This window comes from Lutra lutra, chromosome 9, assembly GCF_902655055.1.
Source record: "Lutra lutra chromosome 9, mLutLut1.2, whole genome shotgun sequence".
Lineage (NCBI taxonomy): Eukaryota > Metazoa > Chordata > Mammalia > Carnivora > Mustelidae > Lutra > Lutra lutra.
This window is the reverse complement of record NC_062286.1, coordinates 114504415-114529312: the sequence shown is the minus strand read 5'-3', so window position 1 is coordinate 114529312 and position 24898 is coordinate 114504415. Positions and strand designations below refer to the sequence as shown.

Sequence of the window (24898 nt, the reverse complement as noted above, 5' to 3'; positions counted from 1 at the left end):
TGGGACACTGCATACTGTGGGCTTCTAACTTTCATTTATTCTACATATCATGAAATTCATTTCTCTGAGAACTTAAATGCCAGGACCAGAACAAGCCGGGCAGGGGGGGGTGCTCTGGAAACCATGACGAAGGGCTTATCTGTGAGTATGAAGGCAAATGGAAAAGTCTTCAAAATTATCCAAGAACCCAATTCAGTCATAAATGGCACTGTGAAAGGAAGTTGCCCAGAAGTCACCATCCTCGGGACTACCCTGCCCTTTGCCTTTAACACTGGCTCAGCTATCACCCGATACCTGCTCCAGTGGTCGGACTGGAGAGGTGACCAGAATGAAGGCAAATAGGGCCTCCAAACTTCAGCTACCTCATAACTTTAAAAATCCCACTTCAGACACCTGAGAGGGGAGACTCTGACTGTCCCTTCAATCTGTAGGACAATTTACAAGGTTTTGTCTGCACTGGGTCTCAGCCAACACAAACAACTCCTAGTGAGTCATGAGACAAGGACCCTCTAGTAGCAAAACACAATTCTGGCTAGAAAGGCACATATATAAAATGGCTTAGAGGACGCCCTCAGTTCTAACCTTACTAACTGGTTAGCCCTCAAGTGGATACTAATGTCCTTAGTTTGCAGATGAAGACACTGTGGCTTAAAGAGAGGTAAAGCCAGCTTCTAAACCTTCCAAACCACGCTGGTTACTATCTACTTGGACATCATTTACCTGGAAGGATTTATCAGGAACTTTTTTTTTTTTAATATTTTATTTATTTGACACAGAGAGACAGTGAGAGAAGGAACACAGGCAGGGAGAGTGGGAGAGGGAGAAGCAGGCCTCTCATTAAACAGGGAGCCCGATGCGGGGCCCAATCCCAGGACCCTGGGATCATGACCCAAGCCAAAGGCAGACACTTAACCACTGAGCCACCCAGGTGCCCCAGGAACTTTTTTTTTTTTTTAAGATTTATTTATTTGAGAGAGAGAGAGAGTGTGTGTGTGTGTGTGTATGCACGCAAGCAGAGGGACGGGGAGAGGGAGAGAATCTTCAAGCACATTCCCCACTGAGGGTGGACCACCCCCTCCACCCTGAAGCATGGAGCCCGACATGGGGCTCAATCCAATGACCCATTAAGTCATGACTGGAGCCAAAAGCCAGAGTCCGATGTTTAACTGAATGATGCTTAACCCAAGAGCCCCTTACCAGGAACTTATATGGATACCTTGCAACTTTGGGTTTTTTTTTTTTCCCCTCTTACTTAGGTCAGACTTTCATACCATTCATTTCTTTTTTTTTTTTTTTAAAGATTTTATTTATTTCTTTGACAGAGACAGATCAGAAGTAGGCAGAGAGGAAGGCAGAGAGAGGAGGAAGCAGGCTCCCTGCCGAGCAGAGATCCCGATGCGGGACTCGATCCCAGGACCCCGAGACCATGACCTGAGCCGAAGGCAGAGGCTTTAACCCACTGAACCACCCAGGCGCCCCTCATACCATTCATTTCTTAAAAAATCAATTCTCCCAAACCTAAATTAATGTGGCTATCCTCTACAATGTAGAAATTTGGAAACCTTGACCTTGACTGCACTTTCCATGTACTGGATCAAGCTTCAAGTTGTTTTTCTAGGGAAATCTTTAGACAAGCTAGCTCTCTATTCAAGCATCTCACCTCACGAGGCTTCTCAACCTGAGAGGCTGTTAATGCCATTAGCCAAATATTAAAGTGTATGGACCTACAGCTGACCATAGTTTACTTGTTTTTCAAAGCACTTATCAAAATCTAATTTGAGAGAATATTTAGAGAGACTGTTCAGTCCATCCACAGCAAATTCTCTGTAATGCTAGCCTAAGCGCATCTCTCGTTTCCTGCCTGGCCCCCCAGTGGCTGCTGCATTCATATCCCACACCACCATCGGACAGACTGCTTAGCAGTATGGACCCACAGCTGGAGCAAAAATACATGTAATTTGCTGATACGAACTTAGTGGCCTGTCTGTGAAAATTCATAGGACACCAGAGTAGCACAACACATCCATGAGCCAGGAATCATAACTATGGTCTCTATAATGTACCCCCCTCCCCAGCACCGCCTCAGGGCAGTGTATGGGACCTTCCTCACGTTCATACACAACCATCACCACACTCCTCACCCCGCCACCAAAAGCCTTACCAACTATTCACTCCTGTGTGGCCCATGAGCAAGGAATTTTGTAAGAAACACCTCTATGAAGCTGACTGCTGTTTTATTAGGTTGTCAAGATGATCCTTCTTTACTCTGCATGGTATCCTCTCTTTGAGACCCATGAGAAAATTCTCTCTGGTGTCAGTACTAGGAAAAGTTGTTTCTTCCTATCAACTCAATATTTTATGATACGAACATGAATCATATATAATTGATCATGATCCTTTCTCTATTTTGGCTGCTGGAAAGCTCAGAATAAATCTGTGGCCCATCCCTCTAGATTTCTTTGCCCGAATTTTTCAGTTATTTTTATGTCATCATGTATATATACTTTGAAAGCTAACTTAAAAATCATTATGGAACAAGACAGAGTACAATTAAGAGAGTAAAATTAATAGAGTAAAACTGCCCCACCCCCCGCCCCACCGTTCATGTTCTCTCAAATAAATAAAATCTTTAAAAGAAAAGATTAAAAAATCTTAAGTCAATTTTTGTTTTAGTATAATTTTGACTTTTTTTTCTTTTTCTTTTTCTCTTTTTAAAGATTTTATTTATTTGACAGAGAGACAGAGCAGGACGGCACAAGCAGAAGGAATGGCAGAGAGAGAGGGAGAAGCAGGCTCTGCACTGAGCAGGAAGCCTGACACAGGCCTCGATCCTAGGACTCTGGGATCAGCACCAGAGCGGAGGCAAATACTTAACCACCTGAGCCACCCAGGCACCCCTTGAATTTTCTTCTTAAGGGGTCCTCCATGTTTCTTGTTAAGATGGCTTTTAGTAATAGGATTCTTTTATCTCATTAATTTCTAACCAGTTCTGCTATATAGAGGAAACTTTTTCACTTGGATATCTATTATATGTTCAGCTATCTTATTAAAACAATTGATTTTAACAGATTTTCAGTTTATGGGGGCAGTGGTTTCCTACAGTCTCAATAATAACGACAACCTCTTTCTCAAAACGGTGACTCTTCTGTCTCCCACCTTCATTAGTAAGAACTTCCAGAATTACATGAATAACAGAGTTACCAGGCTTGTTTTGTCCCATTAGAAAATCCTTCTAGGGATGCCTGGGTGGCTCAGTCGGTTAAGCGGCTGCCTTCGGCTCAGATCATGATCCCAGCATCCTGGGTTTGAGTCCCACATTGGGCTCCTTGCTCTGCAGGAAACCTGCTTCTCCCTCTGCCTCTCCCTGCCACTCTGCCTGCCTGTGTTCTCTCTCTCTCTCTCTGACAATGAAAGAAAGAAAGAAAGAAAGAAAGAAAGAAAGAAAGAAAGAAAGAGAAAATCCTTCTAGTGTATCAGCTTTGAAATAATGCTGATTGAAATATTCTTTTTATGTTAATAAAGCATTCTAATTTCCAGAGTTTTCGGAAAATCAGGGATAAGATTTCAATTCTGATTTTCTCTATATACTGAATTTTATTATTTTTATTATCTGACAGACTAATGAGAGATAGCACATTTTTCTAATTTTAAACCATCCTTTCATTCCTAGGATAGGCTCTATTTGGTTGCAGCAGATTGTTCTTTAAATGTTTTTCAAATTCTACTGAATTTGATTGCTCATATCTAATTTTAGATGAGATATTATTGCACATTCATATAACATTTATAAGCCCTGTGCTAGACACTGGAATACAAGAGATAAAAGTGAAATGGTCAGGTGATGAAACTATTCTGTATGATACTGGAATGGTAGATACATGACATTAGGCATTTATCAAAATCCAGAGAACCACAGAACACTGTGACCCTTAATTTTCATGAAGTTTCGTTAATAATAATGTACAGATATTGGCTCACCAAATATAACAAATGTAACACACTAATGCAAGACATTAGTAATAGAAGAAACAGTATACAAACAAGAGGAGGTACACAGGAACTCTCCATATCATCTGCTCAACATCTCTGTAAACCTAAAACCATTCTAAAAAAATAAATCCTATTTTTTTTTCATTTTAAATCTTTTTTTATAAAAAAGATTTTACTTAGGGGCGCCTGGGTAGCTCAGTGGGTTGAAGCCTCTGCCTTCGGCTCAGGTCATGATTCCAGGGTCCTGGGATCAAGCCCTGCATCGGGCTCTCTGCTCAGCAAGGAGCCTGCTTCCCTTCTTCTCTCTCTGCCTGCCTCTCTGCTACTTGTGATCTCTGTCAAATAAATAAATAAAATCTTTTTTAAAAAAAAAAAAAAGGTTTTACTTATTTATTTGAGAGTGAGAGAGAGCACAAGCACGGGGTGGGCCAGAGGGAGAAGCAGACTCTGCGCTGAGCAGGGAGCCTGATGTGGGGCTCAATCCCAGGACCCCAACACCACAACCTGAGCCAAAGGCAGTTGCTTAACCAACTGAGCCACCCAGGCACCCCTTAAATCCTTTTTCTTTTTTTTAACCTTTTTTTTAAAGTAATCGCCATACCCAATGTGGGGCTCTCACTCACAACCCCAAAATCAAAAGTCACATGCTCTACCGACTAAGCCAGCCAGGCACCCCTAAAAAAAACAAAGCCTATTAATAATAATAAGAATGGTGGGGAAAGCAATGGAAACAACTTAAACAACTGGAAATCAAACTGGAACAAATGACTGTGCATGGAAGAAGAGTGGCAGAGCCTTCTGAAAACATCTTACAAATGATAGTATCCGTTTCTTTGGCTAATCATGATGTCCAAACTGCAGGATTCTAGAGGGGCTTGGCTGCCATCGAGGTCTTCATGTGATCTTATCACCTCTCTAGTTCCAACACCCCTGACCTTTTAAGGTCAAGTGCCTCCTGCCTTGATGCTTAATCCAGAAAAAAAGAATGGCTCAGCTCCACATATGAAAATTCCAACAGCCTCACCCAGGAAGATTCTCCTCAGCCCTGCCTGGGAAACGGCCATGTTACCTGAACTCTTGCAAATACTTAAAGTATTTACGTATACATTTACTCCGGTAAATACTTACAAATGAGAGCCTCCTTTCCCAAAGCTGGCATCTAAGAACAAGAGAGACTGGGTCTGAGTATAAATTGAGGGCCACAGATCATGCCTCAATTGCTCTGCAGTTCAGAGAAGTAGCCTGGAGCCAGATAATGGAGGCATTCTAAGACGGCAAGATTAATATAGGTTTATAAGCAGGTAACAAGTCAATTTTCATTACAGAAAATTTTTTTTTCCTTAAAGTATTTCAGATAAAGAGGTAAAGAATATAGGGGCGCCTGGGTGGCTCAGTGGGTTGAAGCCTCTGCCTTTGGCTCAGGTCACGATCCCAGGGTCCTGGGATCGAGCCCCGCATCCGGCTCTCTGTTCAGCAGGGAGCCTGCTTCCCCCCGCCCCCCCGCCTGCTTCTCTGTCTACCTGTGATCTCTGTCTGTCAAATAAATAAATAAAATCTTAAAAAACAAAACAAAACAAAACAAAAAGGTAAAGAATATAGTAAACACTCTTATACCCACCATGTAGCTTTAGCAGATATAAACATTTTGCCATGTTGCTTCTCATTTCAGTGTTAAGAACAAAATTGAAAAGATACAAATAAAACCCACCACTAATCCTATTTCTTCTCCTTTTTCACCAAGAGGCAAACTCTATCCGAAGTTGGTGTCTCTCATTCGAATCAGTATTGGTACATGTGTATCTATAAACAGTATGCAGTGGTCTTACGTATTTTTAATGTACCTTAATGATATTATATTCTATGCACATCATCTCACAACTGGCTTTTCCATTCAGCATTATTATTCTAAGGTTTTCCGTGTTGAAATGTGGATATCTAGCTTATTCATTTTAACTTCTTCATAGTATTCAATTGCAGGACTAAAACAGTTTAATTTCAATTGCCCAAGCATGTTATTTGTAATTTTTTTACTGTGAAAAAAATGCTGTAATAAATATTCTCTATAAGTTTTCTTGTGGAAAGAAGAAAAAGAAAAAATAAATGAAATGGATGAAATGGTCCTGTCCTCGTCTTGAGGCACAATGGACTTCCTTCCAACAGTGACTACAGAATATAAAAGTTTGAAACAGAGCTTTCTGCAAATGACATTCAGAGTAGGGAAGGACAGCCTAGGTGAATGTTTTCAATCTGTAGTTTTGAAATCAAGTTATGGGTTGAAAAAAAGAAACATTAATTGAAAGAGAAGATAAAATGTCAAAATGCACATAATATGGACATTATTTCATTAAACTTTTTTTTAAGGATTTTATTCTAAATAATCTCTACACCCAACATGGGGCTTGAACTCACAACCCCAAGACTGAGTTGCATGCTCCACTGACTAAACCAGCCAGGCACCCCTATTTTATGAAGCTTTTGCTTCAATTATATACAAATACATATAACAAATTATATTCTAGGTCCAATATAAAATTTCTTATTTTGGCTCTTGGTGAAAAAAAATGCAAAAACACTGGCCAAAGGTATTTGGTCCCCAAAAATTCAGGGAAGAATTCACAGGAGTAATGTCTGAAATGGAGACAATGAAGATGTATGCCTGACATCATGGACAGCTCTGAAATGGGACAGAAACTTCCTAATAATGGTATGATGGACAGTATGTACTTGACTATGGGAGTCAGGAGGCAAGAACAGGAATGGGAAAGACACTAGGGACGGGGACCAGTAACGGTCAAGGCATAGAGATGGGACAGTGAGGCTGGTTTAGGAAATGCTGAATATACCACTTAGCTTCTTAGAACAGGAGGATGCGGGGCTGGAAACACAAATACAGATGGGGAGGGCCTTGGATGTTACGCCAAGTTGCTTAAGACGACCTGTGGTCTGAGGTAGTGTTTTTCTCCCAAATTGCAGATCAAGAATCAAGAACTCACATTACTGAGACAAAACCAGAGTGAGTCTGTTTTGTTTTTTTTTTTTTTAATTAAGAACAGAGTCAGAGTGCACTATACATGAAGATGGGCAGTGTTTCATGAAACTTTTGAAATGTATAATTGAAACTATATTTCTTCCTTCCTTCCTTCCTTTATCTTTTCTTTTTTTCTTTTTTATTATCTATTATTCTGAGTTAAGTAATCTCTATGCCTGACATGGGGTTCAAACTCACAGCCCCAAAATCAAGAGTCTCATACTCTACCAACTGAGCCAGCATCATCAGTCTGGGTTTTGGTATAAAAGGCATTTCTTCCTAAGGACTGTGATTAAAAAAAAAAAAAAAAAAAAAGTTTGAAAGCTACTGGTCAGAAGGAAGTCATAGAAGGCTTCTAACCAGACAAAGAAATGACACTAATGAAAAACCTGCCATTAACCTCCTAGATGACAAATCAATTCTGAACCACTTAAAGGCAATTCACCCTTCAAGGGGTTCCTGCTATCTTTTTTGTACTACATGAGAGGCTATCTTTGCAAATGGCTTCCTGAAGGCATCAAAGTACAACTACTAAAAAATACACTAGCAATCTCAGTTTCTCCCTGGGCTTTTTCTTCCTTTAATTTTTTTCTTTTTGAGGGAGGGGTATCCTTAAAGAGGAGGAAGGAGGAAAATGAACTACTATAACATATTACTGTCTCACAAGGATTTCAAAGCTACCTTCAAGGAAGTAATTAAAAAAAAAAGTTTTTTTGTTTTTGTTTTGTTTTTAAGTAAACTACACCCAGTGTGGGGCTCAAACTCATGACCCTGAGATCAAGAGTTGCATTCTCCAACAACCCAGCCAGCCAGGTGCCCTGAAAAAACCTTTTGCTTCTAAAGATTTTAATTAAACTTTTTATTTTAGGATCACAGCAGATTCACATGCAGTGTAAGACACAATACAGAGATCCCATGGACCCTTTAAGCAGTCTCCCCCAGTGATAACACCCTGCACAGCTACTGTACAGTGTGTCACCGGCAGGAAGCTGGTAACAATACACTCCATGATCTTATTCAATTTCCCCAGTTTACAAGTACTCATGCACGTGTGTCTGTGGATTCGGTTCTATGCAATGTTATCGCATGTATAGATTCATGTAATCACTACCCCAGTCAAAATGGAGAACAGTTCCATCACAAGAATCCCTGGTACTGCCCTCTAAGAAGCCTTTTACTTTAAAGATTTTAAAGTAATCTCTACACCCAATGTGGGGTTCAAACTCACAACCCCAATATTAAGAGTCAAATACTCTACCCACTGACCCAGCCAAATCCAAATACCCTATTACCACAGAAGTCTTCAAGTTCTTTACCCAGATATAAGGCAAAAACTAGGCCCAGGGTCAACTCAAGAGTCCAGTGTATCTCACTACCCACACCGGAAGAAACACTTGAGTGACATGTTTATTCTTGGTGTACCTGCCACTTAAATGATAAATATGACTAGGTACAAAAACTGCAGAAGTATGTATGTGTATATATAGATAGATAGATGGATAGATAGGCACAAAATATCAAAGGTATTATGATCACACACCTGTCAAAAATTTGTATCGGGGCACCTGGATGGCTCAGTGGGTTAAAGCCTCTGCCTTCAGCTCAGGTCATGATTTCAGGGTCCTGGGATCAAGCCCCGCATCGGGCTCTCTGCTTGGCGGGGAGCCTGCTTCCCCTCCTCTCTCTCTCTCTGCCTGCCTCTCTTCCTACTTGTGATCTCTCTCTCTGTCGAATAAATAAATAAAATCTTTTAAAAAAATTTTTATCTAGGAATATGTACACATGATAAGTTTGGGAAGTAATGGTGGCCATGCAGAAACTTAAAATATGCAACATCAGAGTGGTGGGCTACCCGTTTTTCCCTTTTGTGTGTTAAAACTACATGTAAGTAGTTAAACAATTGGACTGGGTTCCTGGGGTTGCAGGATGACACCAGAGAGGACGGAAGGTGGATCAGAGTATTTCTGGCATCTGACAGTTCCTACAGGACTGGATGGCCAGATGGAGACAGACTTTTCTCCTCTGCTTCCCAGTATGCAGGCTGATTAAGGGAGTGCAAGGGAAGGGCTGAGAAGGGATCCAGGGGTTGGGTGATCAACCACATGGTCTATCCAGGACCGATGGTTTTTCCAGAATGTGGAACTTTCTGTGTTAATACCAGAAAAGTTACAGGCAAATTGGGACAAGTCGGTCATCCTATCTGGAAGGTTTCTATATGTGCACTTCCTTGGAGCTTGAAGCAGCTAAGTAAACCTTTTAGTGGTTAAGGACTCAGAACATGGGGGTAGGGAAGTATGGAGGGATGATGCAGAAGAGAATAAGGTGACCATGACACTTTCTGAACACTTGAGCATCCATCTTCCTTTGGCCTAAAAAGAAGATGCCATAGCTGAGTTACACAACCTGATTTTTGAGTCACACGAAAATGTAATGGAAAGTAATTCTGGCAGATACACATATTTTAAAGACTAGGCTCAAACAGGTTACAGGGGGAAAAAGGGAAGAAAAGATTACCTGTCAAATAAGAGAAAAGCATTTAACCTCAAAGAGTGGGTGGAATACCAACACACTGAGCAATTTTATAAATTGGGCACTTCAGCTTTTAAAGAAGTACAATACTTCTTATAATTTCTAAATTGAGTTACTTGTCCATCCATGAAAAAAATGTGACTTGTATTCATTTTTCTCAGAGCTGGTTAAAATGAAAGACAGCTGTCCAAGCACATCCCACACAGTGATCCACCAGTGAGAGGTACACAGAAGACCAGGACACAGGGGTGCACCCAGAAAAAGCTTGCAGTCCTATATGCTTGGAGCACCCTTCAATGGCCTAATATGTGCAAGGCACTCTGCTAGGCACAGGCAGACACAACGTCTACTTTTAAGAAACTCACAGGCTCAAATCAAGGCACAGGTGGGTCTCTTATGAACAAAGCGTTCTAATACCATTTACTTATCACCTTAATAGCACGGTCTGCAAAATTCTACAGAAACCCAAGCGAAGCAGCCATGTTCTCCATGTATAAACCCGACTACTGGACCTTACTGCATCTGATCTTGCCTCTCTCCTGAATGTTCAACTTATCTCTGACTACTAGACCCTTTCCTCAACATGTTAAGTCTCTTCTGCCCTCAACAGCCCACTCAAAAAATCTTGCCTTGCTACTGAGTTTTTTTATGTTGCTAATTTAGCAAATAAAAACACTGCACACTTAGATCTGAAAATCAGATAAACAATGGATTTTCTTCTTTTAGTGCAAGAATGTCCTGTGTACTATTTGTGACATATACTAAAAAATTATTTATTGCACATCCAGCAAACTAAGAACAGAAAGGAACTTCCTTAACATGATAAAGGGTATTCATGAGAAACCCACAGCTAATATATTCAATGGTGAAAGACTGAAAGAATCCTCCATACAATCAGGAACAAGAGAAGGATGCCTACTTTTACCACTTCTATTCAATTTCATCTAAGAAGCTCTAGCCACAGCAAGTAGGCAAGAAAAAGAAAAAGGCCTCCAAAGTGGAAAGAAAGAAGCAAAACTACCTTTATCCACAGATTATACGATCATATATACAGAAACTAGTACAGAATCAACACACACACACAAACCATTACAGCCAATAAAAGAACTAGGCAAAAATGCAGGATAAAGCATCCATTTCTAAACATTAGCAATGAGCAATTCATAAGGACGTTAAGATAAAAATTCCATTTATAATGGCATTAAAAAGAATAAAAATATTTAGGAATAAATGTGACTGGGGAGGTGCAAGACTTATACACCAAAAACTAAAAAGTATTGATAAAAGTGAAAAAGATCTAAATAAATAAAAAGACATCTCCTGTTCATGGTTTAAAGACTTGGTATTGTTAAGATTGAAAGATGCTAGGGGTGCCTGGCTGTCTCCGTCAGTAGAGCATGTGACTCTTGATCTCAGGGTCATGAGTTCAAGCCCCACACTGGGCATGAAGCCCTTTTTTTTAAAAAAAAAGAGAGAGAGAGAAGAAAAGTAAGATGCTAAGCATCATTAGTCACTAGGGAAATACAAATCAAAACCACAATGAGATACCACTTCATACTCACTAAGATAGCTATTTTTTAAAAAAACCAAAAAACAGAAAATGTGTTAGGAAAGATGTGGAGAAAGTGAAATCCTAATACATTGCTTTTGGAAATGTAATATGGCACAGTCACTGTGGAAAAGTTTGGCAGGGGACACCTGGGTGGCTCAGTCAATTAAGCCTCTGCCTTGGGCTTGGGTCATAATCCCCAGGGTCCTGGGATCAAGCCCCAAGTCAGACTCCATGTTCAGTGAGGAGCCTGCTTTTCCCTCTCCTTATGTAGCTCCCCTTGCTTGTGTTCTCTCTCTCTAATAAATGAATAAAATTTAAAAAAATAATATAAAAATAAAATCCTCATTCCCTAATCAACTGATCAGCAAGTCTTGATTCTCTTCTTCCAAACATCTCTGAAACTCAGACCTTCCATTCCCATTTTGGCCCTCATTAGCTCTCACCTGAACTCTTGCATACATTTGTGAGATATTCTCCTTAATAGATTTCATGCAGGGGCACCTGGGTGGCTCACTGGGTTAAAGCCTCTGCCTTCGGCTCCGGTCATGATCCCAGGGTCTCGGGATCAGGCCCCACATCAGGCTCTCTGCTCAATGGGCAGCCTGCTTCCTCCTCCTCTCTCTCTCTGCCTGCCTCTCTGCCTACTTGTGATCTCTATCTGTCAAATAAATAAATAAAATCTTAAAAAAAAAAAAAAACAGATCTCATGTATCCCGACCCCCCAATCTAGTTCTATCTTTTTTAACCTAACAGTCTAAACTCCTTTAGAGGCACTCCAGCCCCTATAGACTTGGGCTCTTTAGCAAGACCCTAAGTTGTGACCCAGATCCACTTTCTCTACCCCCACCCTCTGCCTTCTTTCCACGCCAACTCTCCAGCAGTGACCAACCACTCTAAATTCCCAGACCATACTCACTAACATTATCATCTCTGTGCCACAACTCATTCTAGGCACTGTAGAGAAATTAGTTAAGTAGACACAAAGGGCTATCTTAACTCAAAGGGCTATCTTCCAACAGGGAAACCAGTAAGTAAACAGAATAATTTCTGAGACTGCTGAGTGCACTGAGGAAAATGAAGCTGAAGATGACAGAGCAAGATCGAAAGCCAACAGGGGTACTGTTTTGGCATGGGCAGGGAAGTGGACTTTGAGAGGAAACCTGAATATTGGTGGAAGGGATTCTTTTTAAAATTCTCAGACCCCAAATGTTTACAAAGGTTACTTGTATTAAGTAGCTTACATACATACAGGATCCATATACACAGAATCTATATATACAATCTCTTTAGCTTGTGGCTCTAATACGACAAACCTGAAGCCCACTAGACTTCCTAACATAATGCATTTCCTTCTTGTCTGAGCTACTTATCACGAAAAACATTCTACCTCATCATCAGATACGGGAATCGCTGGCCCGAGAGGCATTCACTTAATTCTATTCCTCTCAGTCCAACTTTAGGGAGAAAATATTTGGAGGGAAGGGTAGGGAGACAGTTTATACAAGAGAAGTAGAAATGCAGAAGAGGTGGGGCTAGAAGAGGACATTAAGCTCACTAATTCTGAAATGGCTCTTGTAAACACAAAGAACAGTAACTAAGGACAATCAACCAAATCTAAATGAGAATGAAATTTTAATATTATTTATTTATTTATTATTAGATTTTATTCATTTATTTGACAGAGAGAGGTCACAAGTAGGCAGAGAGGCAGGCAGAGAGAGAGGGGGAAGCAGGCTCCCCGCTGAGCAGAGCCCAATGCGGGGCTCAATCCCAGGACCCTGAGATCATGACCTGACTCTAACGCAGAGGTTTAACCCACTGAGCCACCCAGACACCGCTGAGATTTTAATTTTAAAGGGAGAAGAAAACATGCATGGGAGAAAAAAATCCTGAAATGTAAACGAAGTTGTAAACTATTCTCATTTTATTTATTTATTTTTTAATTAGGCTCCACATCTAACGTGGGGCTTGAACTCCCGACCCTGAGATCAAGAGTCACATCCTCCACCGAATGAGCCAGTTACATGCTCCAAGAGTCTTATTTTAAAACAAAGTATATGAAAACCATTTTAAAAAAAAATCGGCTTTGACAATGTCTTGACTACACTTTTATCTTAAAAATTCAAAATCATCGTGAGGTGAGGCCAGTCAAGAGAGTAAGAAAAATATGATAGGAATTACTTGGAAACAGGGCACAGTAAGAGGTTTATTAGTCACCTGCACAAATTAGCAACAACTTGTCCAACTGGGCCAGGTTACAATTAGTTCACAGTGACACTAATTTCATTCTGCCATAGACAAGAGCACAGCTATGTCTCCTCAACAGAGGATTTTATTACCAAACCCATATTCTGGCTTTTCGAATGGTCTCCCAACCTTATACAGCGTGCCTCCACAGCATCTGTGAGTAACAACGTCCCTGAGAGCCCTTCAGAGAGCAGAGGAGAACACCTTCTCGTGGAGGAACATCAGCTTTTCTAAGCGAGTTCGTTTCAGGAGCGGGAGCCACTCCCAGTGGAATAACTCGACCACGCGGTACCCGAGCCGCTTCAACTGCCGCCTCTTCATATTGTGCAGCCCGAGCAGATCCCTGGAACCGTAGCAATACTGGTTCTTGTTTGTCAACTGAATAGCCAGCTTCACTTGTGGGGCCTGCAGGCAGGCTGGGGGATGAGGGCCCGCCATCTCCATGGCCCCCAACCTGCCTGCCACACCGCCAGGGGAGCTCCCCAGTATGGCTGCCTTCGCTAATATCCCTGCCTGCTGCTCAGTCTTTGGCTCAGTTTCTCTCTGGAAATGTACTCTTGATTTCCCTTTTAGGAGCTGAGTCATCAAATCATCTGTAAGGCTGACTCCCACGTGCTTCAGCCTCAACTTGGCTTTATCTTCAAGTGGTATGGCTTCTTCGTTAAATGGTAATGGCTTCATGTTAACGTCAAGCTGGACCTCTAAGTCAGAAGACCGGGTATGAGGCAAAATCATATGGTGTTTGATGTACTGGGGCCCGCCCAACATGTTTTCCAGTAAAAAGAGAGCTTCTTGGAATTCAGGCTTTGAGCACATATCCTTCCTCGCTAAATTCCACAGCATTTCCGACCCCTCTTGCTGAAGGTGAGCAGTAAGACGATTGCCTCTGTAATCTAGACACTCAACGCCGACTGTACCATCAAGAGTATACAACTCCTTCGTGAGTTCAAACTTAGTTCTCTCCTGAGCTAACCTGATGAACTCTGGACTCAAAGCAAAGTTGATGAGCTCTAACGGAAAGTACTCAGAAAAGGCCAGGCCCAGCAGGCAGGTGAGCAGGTGTTCTGGGTATCGACTGAACTCAGGCATCTTTCTGTGAATCTCGTTTATCAGACTAGAATAAAACTCTTGTGTATTGGGTGGCTTATAATTCAGAGTTCCAAATGACCACAGAATCTTGGCTATGTCTTTACTTCGACAGAATGCCACCCGAGGCGGCAAAGAAGCAGCCACAGCATTCATTAGCCCTTCATCCAGGATGCGTAAGGCTGAACAAGCAAGAGTCAGGTGCATGACACCCTGAACTCCTAGAAAAGGAATTCGCTGAGGAGCGATCTGGCCAAATTGCTTCATGAAATTTACGTGATCCACATGAGTGAAACGGAACATTTTAAGAATATTCACTAGGGCATAATTACTCAGATGCTGCATGTCAGCACAAGCCAAGTCTCCAAGTTTCCTCATGACATATTCAGAGAGACCACTGCTTGATTTGAAGAACCCCAAACAGATTGTACCAATCTCCTCTAAATTGATCGAGTCTATATACTTGAGAATCAACAATTCCAGTTTTTGCATGAGGTCTTGGGGTACCTGACGACTTTCACCTATAATATAAATTAGGTGAATCAGCTGGGACAAGGATAGATCTTTCCAATGCAAATTAAGGTAACTAAAAAAGATTTTCAAAAACCGAGGTACTTTGCGGCCCAAGTGCCGCCAGAGGTCAGCCACCAAGAGAAGCTGATCTAGACTCATCTCCCACACCTTCCTGCAAAATCTGATTTCATACACATCCAGCACTGAATGGGAGCAAGGGATTCCTAAACTGACAAAGGCTTTCAAAATATTGATCAGATCTGGGACATCAAAGAGCTGTATGTTTTTCACACTCAGCTGGCAGAGCGAAGCAAAGCTGGGACTGGACAGGACAGCAGGGTGCCTCTCTGCAGGCAAAGAGCTCAGCTTACACAGATAATCAGCAATGACTTGAGGCTGGAGATTATCTTGATAAACTGTGATTTTGTGCAAAATTAATTCACCTTCTGAAACGGAAAGGGGCTGACAAGTCTCTGATCTGTTATAGCTGTGGAGCTGGTACTCTGGTCTTAGCTGTAGGAAACCTCGGGGGTCTTCAAAGGAATCAAACACTTCTACATTGTCTTCAACAATGCCTGTGGGCCCAGGGGAGCCTGGCTTCCACATGCTGGCCTGTGAGGCAGAGACCCCGCTGGATTCCGAACCTGGAAGGGCACTGCTGGTTGTCAGGAGCCTCTGAGAAGTGGAAGCGCTAGGAATGTTCCCAGCTTTTTTGGCAGGCTCGCAGAGGCTGCTGTGTTCTGGAGGCTCCTGTCCCCTCTGCCAGGCGCTGCTTCCCACATTCCAGTATGTCACACTCTGGGTGGCACTGCAGGCAAAAGGACTGCAAAACGCTCGATATCCTAAAGGTTTTAATAACTTGAGGGTGGCTGCCGTTCTGGGGTCAGTACAGATCGTTCTGGAAGTCAGAACACAGTCCTCACAGGTTTGTCCAGGCAATTTCTTTACATGGTGCTGGATTAGAGCTGGACGGGGAGGCGTTCCACAGAAACTGCCTGGAAATCTTCGGCATATCGCAAGAGCCATGGGTCACAAATGACTGGGCCAGAATTGGTGCCAGATACTGAAAAAAGGGTAGATGAAGAATAAGTGGCTTCCACCTATCACAATACAAAAACGCACACATTTTAAGAAAGGGATTAAGCTACCCTGCTGTCCACTCGAATAAGTTCCATGCCCAAACCACAAGCCAGCACACATCAAGGATAAACTCCTTCTCCTGGATATCAAGGCATAAGGGGCCCACTTGGAGAATAAGAACTTTGGTAAAAAGCTGCTGTGCTGACTCCGAAAGTAAAAAGTGGGATTTGGTGTAAAGTTTAATTATGCCCACAATAACCCTCCTTGTCCCTAAGGTATGAAGCTTTTGATTACAGGATTGTGTTCTCATGCTGCTCCTACACCTGTTACAAGATGCTTATTCTCCTCCCCAGGAGGCTTACCAGGTATTGAATCACTATCACAGAGAAGTCACACAATTGGTACATATATTCAAAAACTCCTTTTGGCGGGAGAAGGCAGAAGGCTGATGCCCCCTGCTCACTGTCACTTCATGGGTGGGAAGCAAAAAGCATCTCAGAGTTGGGCTGCGGGTTCAGGGCACACCAGTTCACCGGCCTGCCCCACTGACACGCAAGGGAGCAGCGCAGCTCTCCTCTGGAGGTGGCTATTAGCAATGTTGTCAGTGGTCAGGCATGGATTACCCTGCCTCTGAGCGTCGCAGTCCCGTCCCCCGAGGTAGGAGCCATGAAGGGCTATAAAACGGACTCTGCGAAGCTCCTGTTTTCACTAAAGGCTTTTAGCTTTCCCTACACTGGAGAAATACCAAAGCCTGACAAGCAAAACCCAGTGAGCCCTGAGCTGCCAAGATGTGGACCAGGTAGGGTTATTGCTGCACATGAGCAAGTTCTGAGGGTGTCAGGGTGACTTTCTGAAATTCCTGCACAGCTCTCCTGTCAGCCCTTCCCTCCAGAGCCCACGGCAGGAGAACCATGTGGCCACAGGGCATGCCCCATGGCTTTGTTCAGGCAGTCCAGCTAAGCAGGCTTCTCTGGATGGTAGGAATGTATGCTCTGATTTCTTTGTGAACCACAGCAGAATTTTATCACACTAAATCCTTAGATACTTAGTTCTTTACCATGGCCTGTAGACCATTCTCTCTACTATGTTTCAATCTCTGGGTCCAGATATTACAAACCAGGGGTGGGCAAGCTATGGTCCACAGGTCCAAATCTACCCCTCTACATATTCTTTGGTAAAGTCTTATCTGAGAATAGCCAGGCCACATAATACATATTGTTCATGCCTGCTTTCTCACTACAAGAGCAGAATTGAGTAACTGTGGCAGAAAATGTATGGCCTGCCTGCAAAGCATAAAATATTTACTACATGGCCCTTTATAGAAAAAGTTTGCTATAGACCATTAGTTTATTCCTATGAATGCAGATGGCCAACTTTTTAAAAATTAGAAAATATTAGAAAAGTAGTACTGAAATAACTTTTCCTTTAATAGTTAGAGATAACTAAAGATTTATGCCTCAAAACAGTCACTACAAATCTCAACCAATATTGCACTACAGGCACGGCAGGAACAAAACAGCAAGTAATAGAACTCTCCAGTTGACAGAATAGGGCTTTTTTTTTAAAGATTTTTAATATGGGGCGCCTGGGTGGCTCAGTGGGTTAAGCCGCTGCCTTCGGCTCAGGTCATGATCCCAGGTCCTGGGTTCGAGCCCCACATCGGGCTTTCTGCTCGGCGGGAAGCCTGCTTCCTCCTCTCTCTCTGCCTGCCTCTCTGCCTACTTGTGATTTCTCTCTGTCAAATAAATAAATAAAATCTTTAAAAAAAAAAAAAAAGATTTTTAATTTATTTTGGGGGGGGAGGGAGAGATGAGGAGGAAGAGAAGGGTTTAAAAGATTAAAAATTAAAGGTCTAATTAATTAATTTAATTACTTAAAATTTTAATTAATTAAAACTAAGGTTTAAAAGATTTAAAAAATTAGGGGCGCCTGGGTGGCTCAGTGGTTGGGGCCTCTGCCTTCGGCTCAGGTCATGATCCCAGGGTCCTGGGATCGAGCCCCGCATCAGGCTCTCTGCTCCGTGGAGAGCCCGCTTCCTCCTCTCTCTCCGCCTGCCTACTTGTCATCTCTGTCAAATAAATAAATAAAATCTTTAAAAAAAATACAAATAAAAGATTTTTAATTTATTTAGGAGGGGAGGGAGAGAAGGGCAGGGGGAGAGGGAGAAAAAGAGAATGTGAGCAGGGGAAGGGGCAGAGGGAGAGGTAGAGTATCTCAAGCAGACTCTTCACTTAATGCCGCGCCCCACCTCACGACCCTGAGATCATGACTTGAGCTGAAACCAAGAGTCCAACGCTCAACTGACTTAGCCACCAGGGTGCCCCGACAGAACAGGGCTTTTAAGAAGACCTGCTTTAGAACCTGGAATCCATATTTGGCTCAACATAATTTGCAACTAAAGCCATAAACTGTCAAATCTGTAGACCTTCATCTCATCTTGAGAACTAGTTTGAAATAACAACAACAAAAGACAAAACATTTTTTTTTTTTTACAAAATAACTGTGCTCTAAAAAAAAAACTGAGACGCCTGGCTGGCTCAGTTGGTAGTGTGTGACTCCTGATCTCAGGGGTTTTAAGTTCGAGCCCCACACTAGGTGTAGATTACTTAAAAATTAAACATCTTAAAAAAAAAAAAAAAAAACCTGAATACAATTCAAATGTCCGCCCAGAAGTAGAGGGCTGGTTTACAGGGTAAGTGTGTTGTAGGGATCAACATGAGAAAAAGCACATACAAATATTCAGTGGAACAAACTGAACATGAATGAGTGCCAGCACCTAAAATATTTATATAAAAGGAAAGTAACTATATAGCGTTTTATAACTATATAACTTTTCCCCCTTTTTATTGGCATTGAAACTTTTTTTTTTTAAGATTTTATTTTTAGACAGACAGAGATCACAAGTAGGCAGAGAGGCAGGCAGAGAGAGAGGAGGAAGCAGGCTCCCTGCTGAGCAGAGAGACCGATCCGTGGCTCAATCCCAGGACCCTGAGATCATGACCTGAGCTGAAGGCAGAGGCTTAACCCACTGAGCCACCCAGGCACCCCTGGCATCGAAACTCTTAATACAGAAGAATATATAAATTAATTTAACAAATGCCTTTATAAATAATTTTAAAAGCACTAAATAACTTAAATTACTTCAATAAATACTACCTAAGAGTACTTAGTGAAATTATTGTGCATGGTCCTTAAATGAACAAAAGAACCATTTCCTCGAACATCAATGTTTGAGTACTATCAATTCTGTATTTTGAATTGATTCTGTACTTTGAATTAACGTGGCTCTTTCTGATTTGCAAAAAATACAGACTAAGCCCCAAGATGGAAAAAACAACAGCCAAAATCATTTTAGGGCTTCCTCTGTGCCAAGCCTAGTATACACTTTTTATTTATTTTTGTTGTTTTGTTTTTTAATTACCTTTTTTTTTTTTTTTAACAGATTTTATTTATTTATTTGAGAGAGAGAAACAGGGCAGGAGTGGTGAGGGGTGGTAGGAGGGAGAAGCAGACTCCCTGCTGAGCAGGGAGCCCTACACAAGCTTGATCCCAGGACTCTAGAATGATCACCTGAGCTGAAGGCAGATGTTTAATCAACTGAGCCACCCAGGAGCCCCCAGTATACACACTTTTTAAATCTGCATTAGTTTCAATCCTTACAACCTCTCTGTAAGGTAGGTCTTATTATCTCTATATTGAGAATTAGGAAAAGGACACTTCACAAGATTAAGAAACCTGCTGAAGGTTACACAGCTAAGGGATGGAGTGGGGTTTGAGATCAAAGATCGTCTGGTTCCAAAATTCACATTGTGGGTGTACTCTAGACGAGAGGAGTCAGATTCCATATAAAAAGGAGGGGAGGATCCTGAACAATCATAGGGTTTCCAAACGTAGGGGAGCTCAAGCGTTAGAACTGGATGAACTCAAAAGCCCCTCACCTCTAATAAAGGCAAACCTCGGAGGTAATGTTGTTTGGTTCCAGATCACTACAATAAAGTGAGTGCTGCGATAAAGTGAGTCAAAGGAATTTCCTGATTTCCCAGTGCACATAGTTATGCTTACACCATACCGTAGTCTGTCAAATGTGCAACAACATTATGTCTAAAAAACACCAGACATATCTTAATTATAAAATACTACTAAAAAATGCTAACCATCATCTGAGCTTTCAGCAAGTCATAACCACGGATCACAAATCACCATAACAAATAAATAATAATGAACAACATCTGAAATATTGCAAGAATTACCAAAATGTGACATGGAGATAGGAAGTGAGGAAATGCTGTTAGAAAAATGGTACCAACAGACTTGTTCGACCTTCATAAACCTTCAACTTGTCATACACCTTCAACTTGTAAAAAACGCTCTGTGAAATGCAATAAAGTGCAAAATGAGCTATGCCTGTCGTCTAGGATCCGCTATCACTATGGTTTGTTTATACCACTTACGAAAAGAACATAGAGAAGACCTCAAAGACCAAAATCTACAGAGAGGAATGGATTTACAAGATATCCCCTCATCGAGGGAAGAAAAAGTAACACAACCGAAGACCTGAAAGTCAGCAGGAGAGATAAGGGATCCCGAATCTCAACACAGGAGAGAAGCAAAAGGAAACCCCGAGATAATGATGAAGATCCCAAGACTGGAACTGTGAGCAGACATAAAGTTCCTGCCAGAGGAAGTAAATATTACCAAGGAGAGGAGATTTATACTTCTGAGGAATAATCTGGGGATGGACAAGCAATTGGTAGACAGAAAACAAAGCCAGTAACAATAGTGACAAAAACTATTAACTCCGGGAAAACAAAAGTTGTGTAAGACAGAAAATTTTATATTATGCTCCCTACTTAGCTATGAATATTTACATAATCTTATTGATATAAACCCTGAAGATCAACTTAACCAAAAACTATAAGCAAACTATATATGGAAGATATAAGGAGGGGAAGAAGAACGGGGGACTGGGTAGTGACGCCAAGAGCCACAAAGCCCATAATAAAGAAGCCAAAGATTTTATAGATATAGATACTTCCTAGAAATCAAGAAACAGCAACACAATTATTTAGAAATATACTGATAAATGTCAAAAGAAACAGAGTAGAAAGTACCTCCACAGAACAAAAAAGGAGGGGGAAAGAAGGAATTAATATTTAGTGTTGTAAGTTCCATCAAACTATTGGACTGTGTAAACCATGTCCAACTTTGACAAAAATTAAATTTGCCAAATGCATGTACTAACAGGAAATTAAGGTATTTTTCGAGAAGACAATCAGTGCTCGAAGAAAGTAACCTTACGTTCTAAGGAAAATGTTGAAAAGCTTTTCTAGTCCAAGCAATTCCAACTGTCTACAAAACTTCTTTAAGGATGCCCAGTAACAGAAATGACAAAATAATCGTAGAAGCATGCAAAGCCAACTGCAAATGGCAAATAGGAGGTACTTACCTTTTCACCATGCAACTTTTAGCATAACTGTATAGACACTGTATTTACATACATAGGTCTGAAATATAATCACTTTAGAAGTCTGGTCTTGAGTACTGTGGAAGGAAAGGAAAGAAACGAAGCGAAGATACAGAACCAATAAAGCAGAACAGTAAGGAGAAAAGGCACGACAAAGGAGAGGTTCTCCTTTGCCCAAACAGAGAAAACACAGCTGAGTTAGTTAGTTCTTCTTTCCTTAAGAACACCCAGAGAATCGGTAAGAAAGATGGAAAGGGAATACTGTGAGATCCCCAGTCAGTACCTACTGATGCCTTCTCTAGAGGTTCAAAGACATGCGACATCAGCACAAAGCTCCTTTCTTAGTTTAAATGTATAAACCTAACTATATGTACATCCTCCTCCTCATCTCCTCTTTAGGGGTCCTAACAAACCAGAATGAAGCCTCAGAGACCCCTGGCACTGCCCAACCACCCTGAGCAATGGAATTTCGTAGGAGTGAAGACTCTTTCTTACCTTTCTACCTTCCAGGTACAGATCTGAGCAAAGCCAAATAGTTTCACTTAAACTATAGTCCAGAAGTTAGAGGAAGGGAGCCCGTCGGAGGAAGACAGCCATGCTAACTGTAGGTTAAGTCTATGACACTCTCAGCATATTCAATTCATCAGTTACTGAATCTCCTCTCTGAATTGATTTCTGTCCTTTTGCTACAAAGGTTTAACCCCTCATGTCCTCATAAAATAGCCACAAATAAATGGATACTTCAAATTCTAATCTTGTCTTAGCAAAAAATTTGTTGCGTAACCGAGAATTAAAACAAAAAACTAAATTTCTCCAGGTGTTGAGAGTCTACCAAACTTTAATGCCCCTGGTGACGTCTTAGAGACTGACCTAAGGACCCTTAGCTGTTAATGCAAATGCTAACTGGGCTAGACTCTTCTGTGCTTCAGTTTCCACATAGGAGCAGAGACTACAAGAGAGGGATCTACTACTATGAAGGTCAAACACTAGTGCTAAAGTGTTTGGATCAAGATAAGTATCACCTAGAGTTAAGCCAAACCAAAACCAAGTCTAACAGCCCATCCACTCCACTTTGTTCCAGTTTCCACTTTCTTTTCTTTTTTTTTTTTTTAAGAGAGGGAGAGAGAAAGAATCTTAGGCAGGCTCCACACCCAGCACAAAGCTCCACTGAGGCTAGATCTCACAACCCTGAGATTAGGACCTGAGCAGATAGCAAGAGTTAGACACTTAACTGACTAAGCCACCAAGGCGCCCTCTAGTTTCCATTCTTATTGGAGAAAACAGCACGTCACAATTAACTGTGAAACTTTTTTTTTTCCCCAGCTTATATAGACCTCTCCTCCCCTTCTCTAAGCCTCTGCTATTCCTCTATCAGAATGGCAAGAAGCACCTGGGTAGAAACAGTCTGACAAGACCCCACAGATGATTTTGTTAGAGCCACTGCTCTTAAAGGATTCACAGGGGCGCCTGGGTGGCTCAGTGGGTTAAAGCATCTGCCTTCGGCTCGGGCCATAATCCCAGGGTCCTGGGATCGAGCCCCGCATCGGGCTCTCTGCTCAGCAGGGAGCCTGCTTCCTCCTCTCTCTCTGCCTGCTCCTCTGCCTGCCTCTCTGCCTGCTTGTGTCTCTGTCAAATAAATTTTAAAAATCTTTGAAAAAAAAAGGATTCACAATGCTTTATCTAGAAAATCTCCGGGTTTAACAACAGAGAGCAGGCACTCATATCCTCTCAGACAGTGAGAGTGGAGCTACCAAATCCTTGCAAGTAAAGAGAAATATCTGCATCCAAAGTCATGTCAACTGGCCAACTCAACCCAGTACTTGGTTTTAATCTATTCTAGGTTTGCAAGGCTGAGCAGTACAGTTTTTCAGACAGCTGAAGGGGAAACTTCAGAATTCTCTAATATAAAAGTTGACTTAGGGCGCCTGGGTGGCTCAGTAGGTTGAGCCGCTGCCTTCAGCTCAGGTCATGATCTCAGGGTCCTGGGATCGAGTCCCGCGTCGGGCTCTCTGCTCAGCAGGGAGCCTGCTTCCCTCTCTCTCTCTCTCTGCCTGCTTCTCTGTCTACTTGTGATCTGTCAAATAAACAAATAAAATCTTTAAAAAAAATAAATAAAATAAATAAAAGTTGACTTATTTGCATGATGAATGACAAGACCCTGCTGGGAATCAGAAAAGTAACCCAATGAACAGGGAAGAAAATCATACAGTCAAATAAACTAGGCCTGCACACTGCCAAAGGCCTCACTTTCTCCGCTGTAACACTGAGTCTTCAGATTTTTATTTTGGTCTACTAGACAGTAGTGAACTCATCCCAGAGCTTGCCTGAGGCCATTCAGAGCAGTGAGTTGTAGAATCCAGTTCTGGAGAAGCCACTGTTCTTACTATCCACAAAATGTGAGCAAAGTGCAGAAAACGGGAATTAACATGCCAGCTGCAACAAATGACTAGAGCACGGAGCACCAGACACATTTAGGAACACCTAAAGCGCTTGGCTACCAGCTCCATAGGATGAAGCACTATTCAATGTTTACAGTGAGTGAGCAATGAAGCCTGGTCTGAGTGAGTGGATGAGTAACTGGTATAAAGAGGGCCCAAGGCTCCCTGAGTCAGGACAGAAGAGCTGTGTCATGATTTGCACAGAAAGAGAAAGGACAATTATTTTTATCTCTGGAGAGAAAAGGGAGGAAGACATCAATAATACCCTTAGTTAGGTCTGGGCAACCAGAAACCGTTTGTTAAAAATGGGGAATAGGTATACATCGTATTGATATTTACTCAAGACTCAAGTTGACCCTGTGCTAAGCAAAATACTGGAGGATTTTGCGGCTCAAATTGTGGCCTTCGGAGCAGCGGCATCAGCCTCACCTGAAAGCTGGTCAAGAATGCATAACCTCGGACCCTACCACAGACCTACATCCTCAAATCTCCAGACCCCCAAGTGATTAGCACGCATGTGAAAGTGTGGTAAGGGATGCGGCAAAGCACCTCGCTGCATTACGCCAACAGCCCTGCGAGGCAGGCAGTTGTTATCTCCGTCTCCCAGAGGAAAAGTCAAGGTTCACACGAACCGTCTCCCCAAGGTCACAGAACTCTGAAGTGGCGGGGTCGCCGAGATGCTGCCTAAAGCGGGCCTGCGAAAGGAGTCCGCAGCCGGGCCCAGAAGCGCGGAGTCCGGCCTCGACGCGCCCGGCCCTGCGCCGCCCAGGACGGGAGAGGCGGGCCAAGAACCAGGTGGGTAAGGAGAGGCCGCCATGACCTCCTCCCCGGCCGCCGCCACTCACCTGAACCTGGCGAACGCAGGCGCCGCAACACCAGACCCCGGATCCCCGAGCCACCACGACTACTCCAGCAACACCCGTACCTCAGAGCCCCACTTCCGGCCAACTGCCCGCTACTTCCGCCTGCTA

At 42.3% G+C, this 24898-nt stretch overlaps 2 protein-coding genes across 4 annotated transcripts in view; both read right to left on the bottom strand.

Annotated features, from left to right (window-relative positions):
- Positions 1-24881, bottom strand: part of UBOX5 (U-box domain containing 5) — a 35624-nt gene extending 10743 nt beyond the window's left edge. For all 3 annotated transcript variants that reach the window (XM_047744441.1, XM_047744442.1, XM_047744443.1), the window contains exon 1: positions 24773-24881. The gene's annotated coding sequence lies outside the window, so the exon portion shown is untranslated. The remainder of the gene's footprint in view (positions 1-24772) is intronic.
- Positions 13286-24873, bottom strand: FASTKD5 (FAST kinase domains 5). Its single transcript, XM_047744433.1, has 2 exons — positions 24773-24873; positions 13286-16008 (listed from the first exon to the last, which is right to left on the bottom strand). The coding sequence occupies exon 2, from the start codon at positions 15969-15971 to the stop codon at positions 13530-13532; it is 2442 nt and encodes an 813-aa protein (XP_047600389.1). The 5' UTR covers positions 15972-16008; positions 24773-24873; the 3' UTR covers positions 13286-13529.
- Positions 24882-24898: the final 17 nt, after the last annotated feature.

Coding starts and splice junctions, on each gene's coding strand:
- FASTKD5 (XM_047744433.1), bottom strand. CDS start 15,971: ATGGCTCTTGCGATATGCCGAAGATTTCCAGGCAGTTTCTGTGGAACG.